Source organism: Sus scrofa, chromosome 15 (genome assembly GCF_000003025.6).
Source record: "Sus scrofa isolate TJ Tabasco breed Duroc chromosome 15, Sscrofa11.1, whole genome shotgun sequence".
Classification (NCBI taxonomy): domain Eukaryota; kingdom Metazoa; phylum Chordata; class Mammalia; order Artiodactyla; family Suidae; genus Sus; species Sus scrofa.
Genome location: NC_010457.5, coordinates 54,488,258 through 54,507,145, shown reverse-complemented (window position 1 = coordinate 54,507,145; position 18,888 = coordinate 54,488,258). Strand labels below are relative to the sequence as shown.

General features: G+C 37.6%; 1 protein-coding gene across 1 annotated transcript in view; it reads right to left on the bottom strand.

Annotated features, from left to right (window-relative positions):
- Positions 1–18,888, bottom strand: part of GTF2E2 (general transcription factor IIE subunit 2) — an 81,087-nt gene that overhangs the window by 18,421 nt on the left and 43,778 nt on the right. The window contains 4 exon segments of the mRNA NM_001244861.1: positions 9,676–9,769; positions 16,674–16,856; positions 18,745–18,771; positions 18,774–18,851. Coding sequence (NP_001231790.1) covers positions 9,676–9,769; positions 16,674–16,856; positions 18,745–18,771; positions 18,774–18,851 — 382 coding nt within the window.

Below are 18,888 nucleotides of genomic sequence, written 5' to 3'. Positions count from 1 at the left end.
GTTGTAGACACAGCTCTGATCCTGCGTTGCTGTGGCTGTGGCATAGGCCAGCATCTATAGCTTCAATTCAAACCCTAGCCCGGGAACTTTCATATGCCACACATGAGGCCCTAAAAAGCAAAAATGAAAATAAAAATAAATATGAAAAAAAGAGACAGATGGACAGTGAGAAAGACAAATGTTGGGAGTTCCCGTTGTGGCACAGCGCTTAACAAATCCGCCTAGGAACCATGAGGGTGCGGGTTCGACCTCTGGCCTCACTCAGGGGGTTAAGGATCTGGCGTTGCCGTGAGCTGTGGTGTAAGTCACAGACTTGACTCAGATCTGGTGTTGCTGTGGCTCTGGCATAGGCCGGCAGCTGTAGCTCCAAATGAACCCCTAGCCTGGGAACCTCCATATGCCGCAGGTTCGGCCCTAGAAAAGACAGTCAAAAAAAACAAAAAAGACAAATGTTAAGATATGTATCAATTTACAATAGATCGCTGGAAACACATGATTTACCTCATTAACAAAAAAACTTTTTTTTTTCTTTTCAGGGTTGCACTTTTGGCATATGGAATTTCTCAGACTAGGGGTAGAGACAGAGGTGCAGCTGCAGGCCTACGCCACAGCAACATCAGATAGGAAATGCATCTGCAACCTACACTGCATAGCTCACATGAACACCGGATCCTTAACACATGAGTGAGGCCAAGGATAGAAACCACATCCTCGCAGACACTATATGTCAACTTTTTTTTTTTTTTTTTTCTCTTTTTAGGGCCATGCCCACAGCATATGGAGGTTCCCAGGCTAGGGGGTCCAATCGGAGCTGTTGCTGCCAGCCTACACCACAGCCACAGCAACGACAGATCTAAACCGCATTTGAGACCTCCACCACAGCTCACATCAACGCCGGATCCTTAACCCACTGAGCAAGGCCAGGGATTGAACCCACAACCCTGTGGTTCCTAGTCAGATTCGTTTCTGCTGTGCCACGATGGGAACTCCTTTGTCAACTTCTTTACCCACTGAGTCACAACAGGAACACTCCGTTTTTTAAATTAAGTGATTCACACAATACCAACACTTTCTTCTAAAAGAACAATGTCCTACCTCTGAGGTTCCCATGGGTGGCTGTGACCCCACCCCCCAGGGTCTCTGCAGCACTGTATGAACACCACAATGACATACTGTATGACATGTGTCATTTGTGTACCCATGTCGTTCCTCCCTCAGTTTGGGCGCAGGGACAGAAACTTTACTCACTTTGCTATCACTTATATCACTGAATGTGCCTAATAAAAGAATGCATGAAAAGAAGCTTGAAGACAATGTATCTTAATGTTTCTCTGTTTTATAAATGTAAACTGTACCTTTAATATAATTCTCAACCTAGGTGATTCTGCTCCCCAGGAACTTTTAGTAATGTGTGGATACCTTTTTGGTTGTCACAGTCAGGCATCTAAAGTAGCCGGGGATGTTGCTAATCATCCCACAGTGCACTGTGGCAACCTGGACACCAAAAAAAATTATCCAGCTCCAAATGTCAATACTGCCAGGGCTGAAAAACCCTGCTTCCTCCCAATCACCTTTCCCAGAAAGTTTAAAGATGAAAGAAAAATACCAATTTACAATACACTGAGCCTAGAACCCAATTCTGTTTAACATACACAAATAAAGTATTCCTTGTACTGGTTTAATACACACTTGATTTTCTCGTAATATACAATGGAAAATATATATGAACACAGTATGAGTAACTTCTGTAAATCACTGAAAAGCTACATTTTGTATTTTTCAGAACTTTACCAAGAATTATTTCCCTCTTAATAATCCCAGTTGTGGGATATAAGCTGCCAATGAATCGCAACTTTATTAGTTCATTTGTACCTATCACATTCAATAGTAATTCTACATATAAATGTAAACAGTTATTTCATTTATATTCTAGTATTTATAAATCTGACTGAACAATTATGAACACGGAAATAAGTTTTTAAAATATAAATCAATTTCTTTTTATTTATTTTATAGTTAGGATATTATACTGACAAGAAATTCTCATAAAGCTAAATTTTATTTTCTATGAATTTTATTTTTACAAGAGCAAAGAAGACATTACAAAATATTTGTTACAAAAATAATCCATTGCATAGAGATGGCCAGTAGGCACATGAAAAGATGCTCAACTTTCCTAATTAGTAGAGAAATGCAAGTCAAAACTATAATGAGGTACCACCTCACATTGGTCAGACTGGCCATCATTAAAAAGTCTACAAACTACAAACGCTGCAGAGGATGTGGAGAAAAGGAACCCTCCTACACTGCTGGCAGGAATGTAAGTTAGTGCAACCACTATGAAAAACAGTATAGATGTTCCTCAGAAAATTAAAAATAGAATTACCATATGATCCAGCAATCCCAATCCTGGGCACATACCCAGACAAAACAAGGATTCAAAAGGGATACATCCTCCACAATGTTCAGAGCAGCACTATTCCCAATAGCCAAGGCTTGGAAACAACCTAAATGTCCATCAACAGATGAATGGCTTAAGAAGATGTGGTACACAAAACAGACATACAGACCAATGGAACAGAACAGAGATCCCAGAAATAAACCCAGACACCTATGGTCAATTAGTCTTTGACAAAGGAGGCAAGAACGTACATTGGGAAAAAGATGGTCTTTTCAGCAAGTATTGCTGGGAAACCTGGACAGCTACTTGCAAATCAATGAAACTAGAACACACCCTCACGCCATGCACAAAAATAAACTCAAAATGGCTGAAAGACTTAAATACAAGACACCATCAAAGTTCTGGATGAGAACATAGGCAAAACAGTCTCTGACATCAAACTTAGGAATTATTTTCTCAGGTCAGTCTCCCAAAGCAACAGAAATGAAAGCAAAAATAAACCAATGGGACCTAATCAAACTCACAAGCCTTTGCACAACAAAGCAAACCAAAAAGAAAACAAAAAGACAACTTACAGAATGGGAGAAAATACTTTCAAATGATGCAGTGGACAAGGGCTTCATCTCTAGAATATACAAGCAAATTATACAACTCAACAGGAAAAAAGCCAACAACCCAATGGGAAAATGGGCAAAAGACCTGAATAGACATTTTCCCAAGGAAGATGTACAGATGGCCAACAAGTACACGAAAAAATGCTCCACATCCCCGATTATTAGAGGAAAGCAAATCAAAACGACCACGAGATACCACCTCACACCAGTCAAAATGGCCATCATTAATAAGTCCACAAATAACAAGTGCTGGAGCGGGTGTGGAAAGAAGGGAACCCTCCTGCACTGTTGGTGGGAATGTAAGCTGGTACAACCACTATGGAGAAGAACAGTATGGAGGTACCTTCGAAATCTATACATAGAACTACCATATGACCCAAGAGTCCCACTCTTGAGCATATATCCAGACAAAACTTTCCTTGAAAAAGACACATGCACCTGCATGTTCACTGCATCACTATTCACAACAGCCAAGACATGGAAACAACCCAAATGTCTATTGACAGATGACTGGACTAGGAAGATGTGGCATATATACACAAGGGAATACTACTCAGCCATAAAAAAGAACAAAATAACGCCATTTGCAGCAACATGGATGGAACTAGAGACTCTCATACTGAGTGAAGAAAGTGAGAAAGAGAAAGACAAATAGCATGTGATATCACCTGTAGCTGGAATCTAATACACGGCACAAATGAACCTTTCCACAGAAAAGAAAATCATGGACTTGGAGACTAGACTTGTGGTTGCCAAGGGGGAGAGGGAGGGAGTGAGGTAGATGGGGAGCTTGGGGTTAATAGATGCAAACTATTGCCTTTGGAATGGATCTCATTAGCAATGAGATCCTATGTAGCGCTGGGAACTATGTCTAGCCACTTATGATGGAGCACGATAATGTGAGAAAAAAGAATGTGTACATGTATGGGTAACTGGTCACCATGCTGTACAGTAGGGAAAAAAATTGTATTGGGAAAATAACAATAAAAAAATTGCGTCAATTAAAAAAAAGATGTAGTAATATGTACAATGGAATACCTCTCAGCCATAAAAAAATGAAATAATGCCATTCATAGCAACATGGATGCAACTAGAGATTATCATACTAAGTGAACTAAGAAAGAGAAAGATAACTACCATATGATATCACTTACATGCGAAATCTAAAATATGCCACAAATGAACCTATCTACAAAACAGAAACAGATCCATGGACAAGGAAAACAGACTTGTAGCTACCAAGGGGGAGGAGAGGAGAGGGATGGACTGAAGTTTGGGGTTAGTAGATGCAAACTATCACATTTAGAATGGATACATAACAAGGTCCTACTGTACAGCACAGCGAACTATATTTAATCTTCTGGGATAAACCATAATGGGAAGGAATATTTTTTTAAAAAATGTATATATGTGCATAACAGAGTTAATTTGCTGTACAACAGAAATTAACACAGCACCGAATCTACTATACTTGAAAAATAATCCACGGAATCTGATTAAGCAATTAAAAACCACTAGCTTACCCCCCTCCAAATCAATCTTTCCTGTAGCCTTTGTTATTCCCTACCTGCAACCCCTGTCCCCATAAAACTGCACACACATGGGCACTAGTCTGATTACTTTCCAAGGCTGGCTCTGTTATCATTCTTCATTTTTTTTCAGAGGTCTTCTCTGAGCTCCACTCTTCCTATTTTCTTACTAGCTCAGCACATACCTCATTTACTCCTTTCTTAGCATTTGATACAATCTGCAATCATTTTTTATTTTGTATATCATCTATTTTCCCTTTTGGAATGTAAGCTCTGTGAAAGTAGTAACTATCCTGTGTTGTTCACTACTGTATCTGCTACATTAGCAAAGTGACCAGGGCATGTAACAGAAGATCAATAAATATTTGTTCAATAAATGGATTCATGAATAAACAATACTAGATTCTAACAAAAATCTCAGAAAATATCAAAGCAAAAAGAGAATGAAGTTGATAAAAAGATACCTCTACTTAAGTTTAAGCAAATTAAAGATATAAAGAGAACTCCCTTATATATAAGCCCAAAATAAGTTATATAATTTCCAAATAACTAATGAGGAGATTACATCAGATAGTAAAGACAGTAAACACAAATCAATGTTCAGAACTAATTCAGATAATGAAAATTAACCATACTGCTATCTACAAAGGAAATACCTAAAACAAAAGAATACAGGTATAAAGTACGAGAATGCGCAAAAATGTATCATTTTTTTTAAAAGGCAAAGGATTAAAAGGCTAGACTTCAAGTAAAATAAAATTAAATATGACCAAGGGGGATAATGAATAATGATTATGGATACAACCCTCAAACCTGTCAAGAACATTTATAAGCCAAAAACTAAGAAAATATATACAGCAGTAACTATAGGAAGTAACTGGCAAAATTAACAAAAAATATAAAGCAATAGGAAATGTTAATATTTGCTTAGACACTGCTCAGATCACGAGTCAAAAAACTAATACGTAAAGGGTGATCTGATATTTTCTAAAACAAAACACAACAATAATAAAAGTAAAACATAAACCATTAGCTAGCATAACAGAGAAAGCTCAAACATAAAAGTTAACAATAAAAATGGAAAATAACAGAGAAAAAACAAGTAACAGGGCAAAATTATATGCTATTAAAATTTAAGAATTTAAAATGGATGATTTTGTAGGAATACACAGATTACCCAAATTAATTCACAAGACAGAAAACTTATGGACATAACCAAAGAGGACATTAAGAATGTCAAAAAACAAGCCAGACACATGCACCGGTATATGCTTCCAAATCTTCAAGAAATCCAATATTCTCCTAAAGAAAGATAAGGAAGGAAAGTAAGGAAGAGAAGAAAACTGTGCTTCTCTTTTTATGAATCCAGATTACACCCACACCAAACCCTGAGGAAGCACACACACACAAAAAACTGACCACACTGAAACAAAAATCCTTACATATACTAGTAAAAAGAAGGCAGAAATACAAACAACAAAGAAGCATTCTTCCAGGATGGTTCAATATAGGGAAATCCAGTAATGTATTTCACCAACAGTAACGAAGATCTTAAAAGATCCAACAATTTATTATTTACCTTTCTAATATCTTCTTGATTTATATGGCTATTCCATTAACATAAAAAATACATATACACATATCCACTGTGTAAGGTGTGGAAGGATATATGCTGCAGCACTAATTGTTTAAAAATTCATTCATCATGTACACCTACAAAGCTGAATACTAAACAGCCATACAATACCACAGAATATCTGTAGTACAGAGAAGTCAACTAGAAAAATAAAACAAACTATTTACAAAATTTATTTTTAGATGTGTGGGATTTCACTAACAAGCATACACAATTACTTTTATAACCTGAGGGAGAAAAAGCGAAAATTCACATTGTGTCCTTATTGCCAAGTAATGAGGAGATGGAAAGAGGTTTTTTTTTTGTCTTGTTTTTATTGAAGTATAGTTCAGTCACAATGTTGTGTCAATTTCTGTGAACACCAAAGTGATACAGTCAGACATACATACATATATATATATAAACACTTCTTTTTTCACATATTATCCTATATCATGTTTAATCACAAGAGATTAGATACAGTTCCCTGTAATACATGGCAGGACCTCATTATATATACATTCTAAATGGAATAGACCCCTAACTTCCAGTCCATCCCACTCCCTCCTCCTTGGCAACCACAAGTCTTTTCTTTACCTCTGTGAGTCTGTTTCTGTTCTGTAGATAGATTCACTTCCGCCACATTTTAGATGAGATGGAAAGAGCTTAAGCCAGCAAAAGCCACATATAATGGCAACTGAGAACAAGTAATACTAAGGAACAGAACTCTACATAAAAGATACACAAGCAGATAAAGACTAAGCCAAGTTAAAATGACAGTATCCACAGAAAGTGAGCACCAAAGGGACCAAAAATAACAATGGCTTAGTAAAAGAACTAGTGTGAGAATTACTGCTAAACCAAAGTATACTCCTAAAATCTCTCCAATGAAATACTACCAAGAAATCCCAGTTTCATGCTACTCTAGACAGCTACTACAATCTCTTTCCTATCAAACACTTGCCTCAATTTAAACATCTATTCTGGATCATATATCCTACACTATGCCGCCATCTAGAGAGTTAGGATTAATACTACAAATTCCCACTGAGAAAGCTTATGCTGTTTGCTCAAAGTACCAAGATAAATAAATGGAAGAGAAACCAAAAATAGTGATATACTATATTGGGAAGTAGGAAAAAAAAGATAGGTGTTAGAATCAGAAAGATGACAAATAGTAAGTCATTAGACAATGTTTGAAGTTAAAAAATAACAGTATAAGCATATCATTTAGCAAGATGGGAAAAACCACCAAAAGGATCCAAAACAAAACCAGTTAAGTGACTTGAAAGAGACCGAAACTAGAGAAAGGAAAAGAATATCAGCTTTTTACTGTAAATCTTCCTTACTATTTAAACATGTGATATTTGTTATAAGTTTTTTTAGTACTGTGAAAAAATTTTTCAAATGGATTAACTACACCTAAGAATAAAGGAATAATTGTTTCTTTGTTTAAACTCAGAAGGATCTTTTTTTTTTTTTTTTTTTGTCTTTTGTCTTTTTAGGGCCACACCCACGGCATATGGAAGTTCCCAGGCTAGGGGTCTAATCAGAGCTACAGCTGCCGGCCTATGCCAGAGCCACAGCAACACGGGATCCGAGCCACATCTGCAACCTACACCACAGCTCACGGCAACGCCGGATCCTTAAGCCACTGAGTGAGGCCAGGGATCGAACCCGCAACCTCATGGTTTCTAGTCGCATTCATTTCTGCTGTGCCATGACGGGAACTCCCAGAAGGATCTTAAAGATCAAGTTCATCCATATGGTTTTTTAAAGGAAAGAAATCAATTTGATGACTATGAAAGTTTACCTGGGGACACAGAGCTTTTGAAGGCATGAGCCCACTGTGTCCCCTTTGCTGGCAAAACAATAAAGCTATTATTTTTGAAAAAAAAAATTATCTAACAGCAAAACTCCAAGTAAAAGAAACTCAAAAAATACAAAAATTGCTTAGCCAAATCTTTCTTAAATGAGCACCTATCACTACAACATACAGAAGGATTTGACTACTATCTCGTTTATATACAAGAAGCTTACTTTATTAGAAATGGCATTACAGAAGAGCCAAAATACTCTGCAAATTTTCATTTAATGAACAAACATTTATTGAGAACCAACTATATACAAGGTACTCTCAATGAGAATTATAACAAAAATACCAACATTCTATTTACTACAAAAAATCATGGTCATCTAAGTAACTTGAGGTTAACTAAACTGTAAGTACCACAAGCCAACATCAATAACCAGATAACATGTAAAAGAAAAACTTAGGCTTACTGTACAAACTACAAATCATCATCAAGACAGGTACAGGCAAAAAAAAAAAAAAAGCTATAGTGGAAGAAATAAAAATCTTACAAAAAAAAAGACAGGTACAGTCTATTTACAGAGACAAGACGTGTAAATGTATTTCTTATACAAAATTATTCATTCAATAGGATCTTTTTTATTTAATGCCATAAAGAAGAGTCAACATGACCACCAAGCTGGCACAGCAATAGTTTCGCTGTTTGGAGTCTAGTATTACACTACTGTACTCTGAAGCCTAATATTACTATTGTACTCTATGTCCTGCTATATTATTAGAATATTTAGCTGTTTGTATTACTTTTGAGATTCTATAATTAAAGTGATGTTCAAAACTCTTTTCTTGCCTTTTAATAAAACTTCAAACAATATAAATTTAAAGTAAAAGATATTTGCTTAAATGAGAATACCTACTTGTATACAAAAGAAATTTCTCATGACTAAACCTTTGTTTGATTACCATTTTACATGAAAATAATAATCACACATTCAGTAAAAGACAGCATACAGCTTAGCATCCAACTCTATAACAGCTAGAAAGAAAAAATGAGTTTCTTTTCTTATCCAAATTTTTTTTTTTTTGTCTTTTGTCTTTTTAGGGCCGCACCCACGGCATATGGAGGTTCCCAGCTAGGGGTCTAATTGGAGCTGTTGCTGCTGGCCTACGCCAGAACCACAGCAACACCAGATCCTCAACCCACTGAGTGAGACCAGGGATCGGACCTGCAGACTCATGGTTCCTAGTCGGATTCATTTCTGCTATGCCATGACGGGAACTCCATCTTTTCTTACCCAATTTGATAATCAAAATATTCACAAGTTTTTTAAGAGTATCAGTCTCCAAAAAAATTTATTCTTTTTCCTATTTTGAATCAAGCTTTCATATCAAGATATGAAATAATATTTGTCAGAGTAAAGAACTTCTTGTTTGGTATAGCTGTTATAAGCTTAAGAAATCATGAACTGCTATACCATGATTACAAGTTAATGAACCCAAAATCTTTCTAATTACATATCTCAAATTGCATTCTGAGAAACAATACATTAGACATAGCAGTTATTAGCTCTATTCTAAGAGATGATAATACTAAAAAAGCAATATAATAAAATTTACGTATAACTTAAATTTAATGTATTATAAATTCCGTCACCCTAAATTTCTAACATGTTTGCAAGCAAAAGTATCTATAAAGAAAAGCTCACCTTCATCCACAGAAAACTGACAGCTTTTATCATTGAAGAAAAGAATTTTCTTCTTATCAGGACGATTTACAAATAGTATCTGGTCCCCTAAAGCCTTAAAAGAAAAAATTTTCAGTTAACTCCAAATTGCATCGCTCAAGAAAAAAAAATTTTTAAACAAGAAAGGACTCTAATTTCCTTTAACCCATAGTATACGATTAGGATCCACTAGACCAAATTTTAATTATTGAGTTTCTTTCTTGAATAGTTCTGCTTATTTTAAGAATTTATATTTTGAGACTTAATTATTCTCAGAGATCCTCCAAAGTACAAAAGAAAAAAAATTTTTTAAGAACAAAATTCAGGTGTTCCCTGGTGGCACAGCACGTTAAGGATCTGGTGTTGTCACTGCAGTGGCTCAGATCCCTAGCCCCTGGATCTTCTGCATGCAGCAGGCACAGACAAAAAGAAAAAAAAATTAAAAATTAAAAATAAATAAAAAAACAAAATTCAACCTATGCCACAATTACAACTTGGGTCTACTGGACCCTTTTATTAATTAAGAAAAACTATGGGATCTCAGTGTTCTTTTCCTTTACCTTGAAATACTATCTTACTCACCATTATCCATTAATCGTTTCAGATTATGCTTTGAAAAGCTAAAACAGTAAGAAAAATGGAAGGATGATTAAAGCACCTAAAAGTGTGTGTGCAACTACGAGATAGTCATGCTTCAGTGTTCTTACTATACTGCCCAAAGTATTATATCAACTTTAAAGAAAATACAAAAGACTTGAGGGAGTTCCCTGGCTGTCTAGTGGTTAGGATTCCACACTTTCACCATTGCAACCCAAGTTCAACCCCCTGGTCTAGGAACTGAGATCCCACAGCAAGCTGCTGTACACTGCAGCCCCCAAAAAAGACTTGACAAGTGCTTTGCTATCTTTTAATCGTTATTGAACACAGCTGACAATTAAATTTTGTTCATTTTGGAGTTCCCGTTGTGGCTCAGCAGGTTAAGAATCCAACTAGTATCCATAAGGATGCAGGTTCAATCCTTGGCCTCGATCAATGGGTTCAGGACATCCTGTTGCTGTGGCTGTGGCATAGGCCGGCAGCTGTAGCTCTAATTCAACCCCTAGCCTGAGAACTTCCATATGCCATGGGTGCAGCCCTAAAAAAAAAATTTACAACAAAGGTGCTAAGAATATATAATAGGGAAAAATACACTCTTTAATAAATGGTGCTGGGAAAACTGGACGGCCACATTCAAAGGAATGAAACTGGACCACTATTTTACACTATATGCAAAAATTATTTCAAAATGGATTAACCATTTCAAAATGGTTAAGACCTGAAACCGGAGTTCCTGTTGTGTCGCAGAAGAAACGAATCCGACTAGGACATGAGGTCGTGGGTTCGATCCCTGGCCTAGCTCAGTGGGTTAAGGATCTGGTGTTGCCGTGAGCTGTGGTGTAGGTCACAGATTCGCCTTGGATCCTGCATTGCTGTGGCTGTGGTGTAGGCCAGAAGCTGTAGCTCTGATTAGACCCCTAGCCTGGGAACCTCCATGTGCCATGGTTGTGGCCCTAAAAAAACAAAACAAAACAAAACAAAACCTGAAACTATAAGACTCTTGGAAGAAAACTTAGGCAGTAAGCTCCTTGACATTCATCTTGACAATTTTTCAGATCTGACATCAAAAGCAAAGGCAACAAGGAATTCCTGCTGTGGTACAGTGGGTTAAGAATCTGCAGCAGCTCAGGTCACCATGAAGGCATGGTTCAATCCCCAGCCCTATGCAGCGAGTTAAAGGATGCAGCGTTACTGCAGCTGTGGCTTTGATTCAATCCCTGGTCCAGGAACTTCTATATGCCACAGATGAAGCCATTAAAAAAAAAACAAAGAAAACAAAGGCAACAAATTAAAAATAAACAAGTGGTACTACATCAAACTAAAAAGCTTCTACATAGCAATGGAACATCAACAAAATGAAAAGACAATGTACTAATGGAATAAAATACTTGCAAATCATGTATTTGATAAGGAGATAATATCCAAAATATAAAATTTATGGAACTCAACAGCAAAAAAAAAACCAAAAAAATACCTGACTGAAAAAATGGGCAGGGGTTTGAACGAACATTTTTCCAAAGACACACATACATCCAACAGGTACATAAAAAGATGCTCAAGATCACTGGTCATCAGGAAAATACAAATCAAAACCACAATAAGATAACACCTCACACCTGTCAGAATGGCTTTCATCAAAGACAAAAAATAATGAATCTTGGCAAGGATGTGGAGGAAAAAGAGCCCCTGTGCACTGCTGGTGGGAATGTAAACAAATGTAGCCACCACGGAAAACAGTATGGAGGTTCCTCAAATTTAAAAATAAAACTACATGATCCAGCAATATTACTTTTGGGTATTTTTATCCAAAGAAAACGAAAACACAGGAGTTCCCGTCCTGGTGCAGTGGTTAACGAATTCAACTAGGAACCATGAGGTTGCGGGTTCAGTCCCTGGCCTTGCTCAGTGGGTTAAGGATCCGGTGTTGCCGTGAGCTGTGGTGTAGGTCGCAGACGTGGCTCGGATCCCGTGTTGCTGTGGCTCTGGCATAGGCCGGTGGCTACAGCTCCAATTAGACCCCTAGCCTGGGAAACTCCATATGCCGCAGGAGTGGCCCAAGAAATGGCAGAAAGACCAAAAAAAAAAAAAAAAAAAAAGAAAACACAAATTTAAAAAGATATAAAGAAAAGGGAACCCTCCTGCACTGTTGGTGGGAATGTAAACTGGTACAGCCACTATGGAGAACAGTTTGGAGATACCTTAGAAATCTATACATAGAACTTCCATATGACCCTGCAATCCCACTCTTGGGCATCTATCCGGACAAAACTCTACTTAAAAGAGACACGTGCACCCGCATGTTCATTGCAGCACTATTCACAATAGCCAAGACATGGAAACAACCCAAATGTTCATCGACAGATGACTGGATTCGGAAGATGTGGTATATATACACAATGGAATACTACTCAGCCATCAAAAAGAATGACATAATGCCATTTGCAGCAACATGGATGGAACTAGAGAATCTCATACTGAGTGAAATGAGCCAGAAAGACAAAGACAAATACCATATGATATCACTTATAACTGGAATCTAATATCCAGCCACAAATGAACATCTCCTCAGAAAAGAAAATCATGACTTGGAGAAGAGACTTGTGGCTGCCTGATGGGAGGGGAGGGAGTGGGAGGGATCGGGAGCTTGGGCTTATCAGACACAACTTAGGATAGATTTACAAGGAGATCCTGCTGAATACCATTGAGAACTTTGTCAAGATACTCATGTTGCAACAGAAGAAAGGGTGGGGGAAAAAATGTAATTGTAATGTATACATGTAAGGATAACCTGACCCCCTTGCTGTACAGTGGGAAAATAAAAAAAATTACTAAAAAAAAAAAAGAAAATGACTATCCCTTTTCCAGAAAGCTAAATTAAATATCAAAACATTTTGAAAAAAAATAAAAAATAAAAATAAAAATAAAAAGATATATGCACCACCTTCTTCAGTGCAGCGTTATTTACAATAGCCAAGATACAGAAAGTGCCCAGAGACATGTGAATGGATAAAGAAAACATATTTAAACAATGGAATGTTACACAGCCATTAAAAAAGAATGAAATCCTGGAGTTCCCGTTATGGCGCAGTAGAAACAAATCCAACCAGGAACCATGAGGTTTCAGTTCAATCCCTGGCCCTGCTCAGTGGGCTGGGGAACCAGCATTGCCTGTGAGCTTTGGTGTAGATCTCAGACACAACTCACAGCTCGGATCTGGGGATGCTGTTGCTGTGGCTGTGGCGTAGGGTAGGCAGCTGCAGCTCCAATTAAACTCCTAGCCTGGGAACATCTACATGCCTCGGGTGCAGCCCTAAAAAATACTATTGCAGATTTGAAAGCTGCTAAGAGAAGAGATCTTAAAAGTTCTTACTGGGAGTTCCCTTCATGGCCCAGCGGTTAATAAACCCAACTAGGATCTATGAGGATGTGGGTTAAATTCCTGGCCTTGCTCAGGAGGTTGAGGATGCAGTGTTGCCATGAGCTGTGGTGTAGGTTGTGGATGCAGCTCTGATCCTGTGTTGCTATGGCTGTGGTGTAGACTGGCCTGGGAATCTCCATATGCCACAGGCGCAACCCTAAAAATCAAGAAAAGGAAAAAAAAAAAAAAAGGTCTTATAAAAAAGATATTTTCTTACAACTACATATGGTGATGAATTTAACCACTTACTATGCTCATTTTTACAATTAAAAACAACTTTTAATTAAAAAAAAAATCCCGAGGAGTAGATGATTCAATATTCCAACTTAAAATTAAATCCTAGGAGTTCCCACTGTGGCTCGGTAATGAACCCAACTAGTGTCCATAAGGATGAGGTTTCAATCCCTGGCCTCATTCAGCGGGTTAAGGATCCCGTGCTGCTGTGAGCTGTGGTGTATGTAGACCAGCAGTTGCAGGTCCAATTCAACCCCTACTCTGGGAACCTCCATATGCCACAGGTGTGGCCCTTAAAAAAAAAAAAAAAAAAAAAAAAATTAAATCTATCACAAATGCAGAGTGGCTTATTAAAATTATACTGGTAGTTAATTTAATTATTAGAAAACCCCCACATAACAATTACTAAGAGATGAATAATCTGGAACAGTCTCTTGTTTTCTTGCTTTTGCACAGTTCTTTTTGTTCTTGCTAGCACTATACTATACATTTTTTCAAACACTGTATGGTCGACAAAATGACTAACAGTTCTTCTGTCACCACCAAGAACTGACGAAAAGGAAACAACACATAAGACATTTAGGAGTTCCCGTCATGGTGCAGCAGAAACTAATCCGACTAGGAACCATGAGGTTATGGGTCTGATCCCTGGCCTCGCTCAGTGGGTTAAGGATCCGGCGTTGCCGTGAGCTGTGGTGTAGGTTGCAGACACAGCTCGGATCTGTCATTGCTGTGGCTCTGGTGTAGGCTGGCAGCTGCAGCTCTGGTTGGACCCCTAGCCTGGAAACCTCAATGTGTTGAGGGTGTGGCCTTAAAAAAAAAAAAGACAAGGAGTTCCTGTTGTGGCGCAGTGGTTAACGAATCCGACTAGGAACCATGAGGTTTCGGGTTCGGTCCCTGCCCTTGCTCAGGGGGTTAATGATCCGGCGTTGCCGTGAGCTCTGGTGTAGGTTGCAGACGCGGATCGGATTCCGAGTTGCTGTGGCTCTGGCGTAGGCTGGCGGCTCCAGCTCTGATTCAACCCCTAGCCTAGGAACCTCCATATGTCTCGGAGCGGCCCAAGAAATAGCTAAAAAGACAAAAAAAAAAAAAAAAAAAAAAAGACAAAAGAAATTTAACTTAATTATGTCAAATTTCTCCCTTGAGCAATTACTTAGGAGAGAATGCATCTTCTCATTTTTTCAGGAGAGAATAAAAATCTAGGGTTTTGAACAATTTAGAAATAATTCTGACTGAAAATGAGAGACTATACTTTTCATGACCCCTTCAGCTCTACTCCTCAAAGAATAGAGCGACTAAAGACAGGGTGTCCAAGTAATTTATATCACAAAATTATTTAAAATAGAATCAAAAATTATCAGTATATATCGCTGTTCTACTTTATAATTTAACATAAAGCTTACTGAGGAGCAACAATACTGGCCCCTATCAAAATGGGAAAAAAGAATGAAGCAGGAAATGCATCTAGCACTCTCAACTGTTAAGCCAGTATTCAGTAGTTCCACCTTTCAACATCACCACTGTGGCACAGGTTTGACCCCTGGCCCAGGAACTTCGACACGCCAAGGGTGAGGCAAAAAAAAAAAAAAAAAAAAAAAGAAATTACACTCAAGGGTGTAATGGAAAATACACTTGTAACGAATGGGCAAGAGGGGAAATCTCAGCAAAGAAACAGAAACGGTAAGAAAGAATTCAAAGTCTAGAACTGAAAATACAATCTATAAAATAAAGAATTTGCCAGTTGAGCTTAACAACAAATTGGAAGTAATGAAGAAAAGTCAGTACAATTGACAATAAAGCAATAGAACAAAATAGTAAGTAAACATACAGATAACAGACAAATACACAGACACAGCCTGAGACATGTGGGACAATACAAAGAGGTCTAACATGTGTAACTGAATTACCAAGAAGTAGAAGAGAGAAAGATGCAAGTCTTACTCCATAGTAACAAAAAGCTTACAGGTTAGTATCAACGAGCAACTGTGAATAACAGAGACTAGCAGTCTTCCCAACAGAGTTCAAAATTTAAACCAGAAATGTAATCCACTTTAAGTGACAGTCCCTTCAGGAGTTTAAAACAACCAAGTTTTCAGTCAATGCTTTTGTGTTTTAACGCCTCTGGTTCACCCAGGTTAACACTGTGCACCACTGTTACTAAAGGAAATCATGTATACAAACATAATAAAAACACTAACATCTTTGAGGAAAACTTTCCAAAAACATTCTGAAGCATCAATCATACATAAAAGGGAACTGTCAAAGTTACACAAAAATGGCTATGCTCTGTCCTGCTATGCAGCATGAAACACAAATTTCAAATATTCAACTGGCTCCCCCCGACCCCAAGAATATATGATAGAAAAGGCTTTAAAAATAAATTTTTTTAGGGAGTTCCCTTTATGGCTCAGCGGTTAACGAACCCAACTAGAATCATGAGGATGTGGTTTTGATCCCTAGCCTTGCTCAGGGGCTTAAGGATCTGGTGTTGCTGTGAGCTGTGTGGTGTAGGTTGTAGACGTGGCTTGGATGCCAAGTTGCTGTGGCTCTGGCATAGGACAGCAGCTGTAGTTCCAATTAGACCCCTAGCTTGGGGACTTCCATATGCCTCAGCCCTAAAAAGCAAAATAAATAAATAAATAATTTTTTAAAAAATCTTGATTTAAAAAAAAACATAAAAATATTATTAACTCAAATTATATTAAGGTATAGAAAAAAAAAGAGCAGTTACCTTGACGGCTTTCTGGGAATTGGGGAGTCCTTCCTCTATGTCTTCTAAAAGAATTCCTCCTAGGCCTCGCTGGTCATGTTTATCTAAGAGCCTAAGTAGGGCCTTCTTATCTTTCAAGTTGTACTTGGGCTTGAAGGCATACTTTCCATCTATTACTTCAATTTTGGGATTATTGACTAACGCCTGCAACCACAACACAATTTGTATATATTAATAAAAGGAAATACCATGTATACATTTTTTAATTCTACTCATTATTTAAAAAACAATACCCGTACAATGGCAAATTAAAAGCATCTTGTGAATATCAATATATCTAAAACCCTACCAGCGAGGATCCAAAATAACAGGTAGAGATCAGCACGGTGCTCATTCTTTATAAAAGAAACTTTATTATTTATACAGATTCTTCGAATAAGAAAGAAACCAGTTTACCTCTTCTTTGAAGAAAGGTGTACCCATATTCTTTCAGAAGTAAGAATTATACAACTATTAACATCAACAAAGTGAAACAGCTATTTCCTACCCTGCCTCAAAGTATAGTTGATCACATATTGGAATTATAATGTGAAGAACATAACCATGAAATGAATATATCAATAGCCTGCCCCACGTGGTATCAAATGGCACTAGCAGCTGCGGAAGGAACTGAAAAGGACCAGACTTTAGAGTCCATATAAGAAATTTACCTATCATGTCAGTTTGAGATTGAAACTGAGTAAGAATGCAGAAATTACTGAATATAGTAATGTTTCTAGTCATTCTTGTTGTACAGCCAATATCAGAAGGAAAGCTCTTCAAGAAAGAGCAATCCTACTTATTTTCTTCTATAGTGCCAGCCTGACTCTGAAAGGATAAAGAGAAGAAACAGAGAAAGAAGAGGAGTTCCTGTTGTTGCGCAGCAGAAACGAATCCAACTAGTATCCATGAGGATGCAGGTTCTATTCCAGCCTCTCTCAGCGGGTCAGGGAGCCAGTGTTGCCAGGAGCTATGGTGTGTGTGTAGGTCTTAGACACAACTCAGATCTTGCATTGCTATGGCTATGGTGTAGGCCAGCAGCTGAAGCTCCAATTCAACCCCTAGCCTGGGAACTTCCACACACTGCAGGTGTGGCCTTAAAAGCAAAAAAAAAAAAAGAAAGAAAGAAAGAAGGAAGGAAGGAGAATAGAATGGTAATTAAAATAACTTTTACCTAATATGGTAGTCCATCCAAGATTAAGCATCAAAATTTAAATGTGGATTACCACTATTTGTGTATTAGTAACATAATGAGCTGTAATGACACTAACTGGCTCATTTTACCTTATGAAAATCAAGAAAAATATTTTGCTTGGTAAAATAAATTAACTGAATTCTATTTTAGAAAGTTTACATTTGTTTTTTAGAACCAGCACTGGTCCTAGAAAGATGTCTTACTAAACTGTCATTTCATACCTAGAGACAAAATATCTCAATTTTTAAAATGCTACTCATTTCCACATTCGCATCATGGTCACTGATTGTTTGTTTCAGGATTCCTTTTCATCCTGTGTTGTGTTTAGATATACGATGTTCCCAATTATTTTTCCAATAGGCAGTAACATCACCATCAAAGCATAATAGTGGTAGTGGTATGACAAATATTTTGCTTTCCCTACAATACCTGAAGCTATACATGTCCTAAAACACAGCAACAATACAATTTGCCAACATAGGAAGTCCCCGTCGTGGCTCAGCAGAAACAAATTTGAATAGCATCCATGAGAACGTAAATTCTATCCCTGGCCTCACTCAGTGGCTTAAGGATCCGGCACTGCCGTGAGCTGTGGTGTAGGTCACAGACACGACTCGGATCTGGCATTGCTGTGGCTGTGGTGCAGGTCGGCAGCTACAGCTCAGATTCGATCCCTAGCTGGAAACCTCCATATGTCCGTATGTCGTGGGTGCTGCCCTAAAAAGCAAAACAAACCCCAAAAACCAAAAAACCCTACACCAATTATTTTAAGAAAAAGCGAAAACAATTATCAGATTTCAGCAAATTAAAACACTAATTATAGCAATTTTTTTTACAATAATTTAAGCTAATTCTTACCTCAGTCATTAACCATTGTTTCTGCTTAGTCCAATATCTAAATGTTGTGTTTCATCCAAAATTTCTTCTAAAGTAAGAGGATGTGTATCTCCTCGCTGATGCCGTGTCTATTGAAGGAAGAAACTATTATTAAAAGACAGTTTT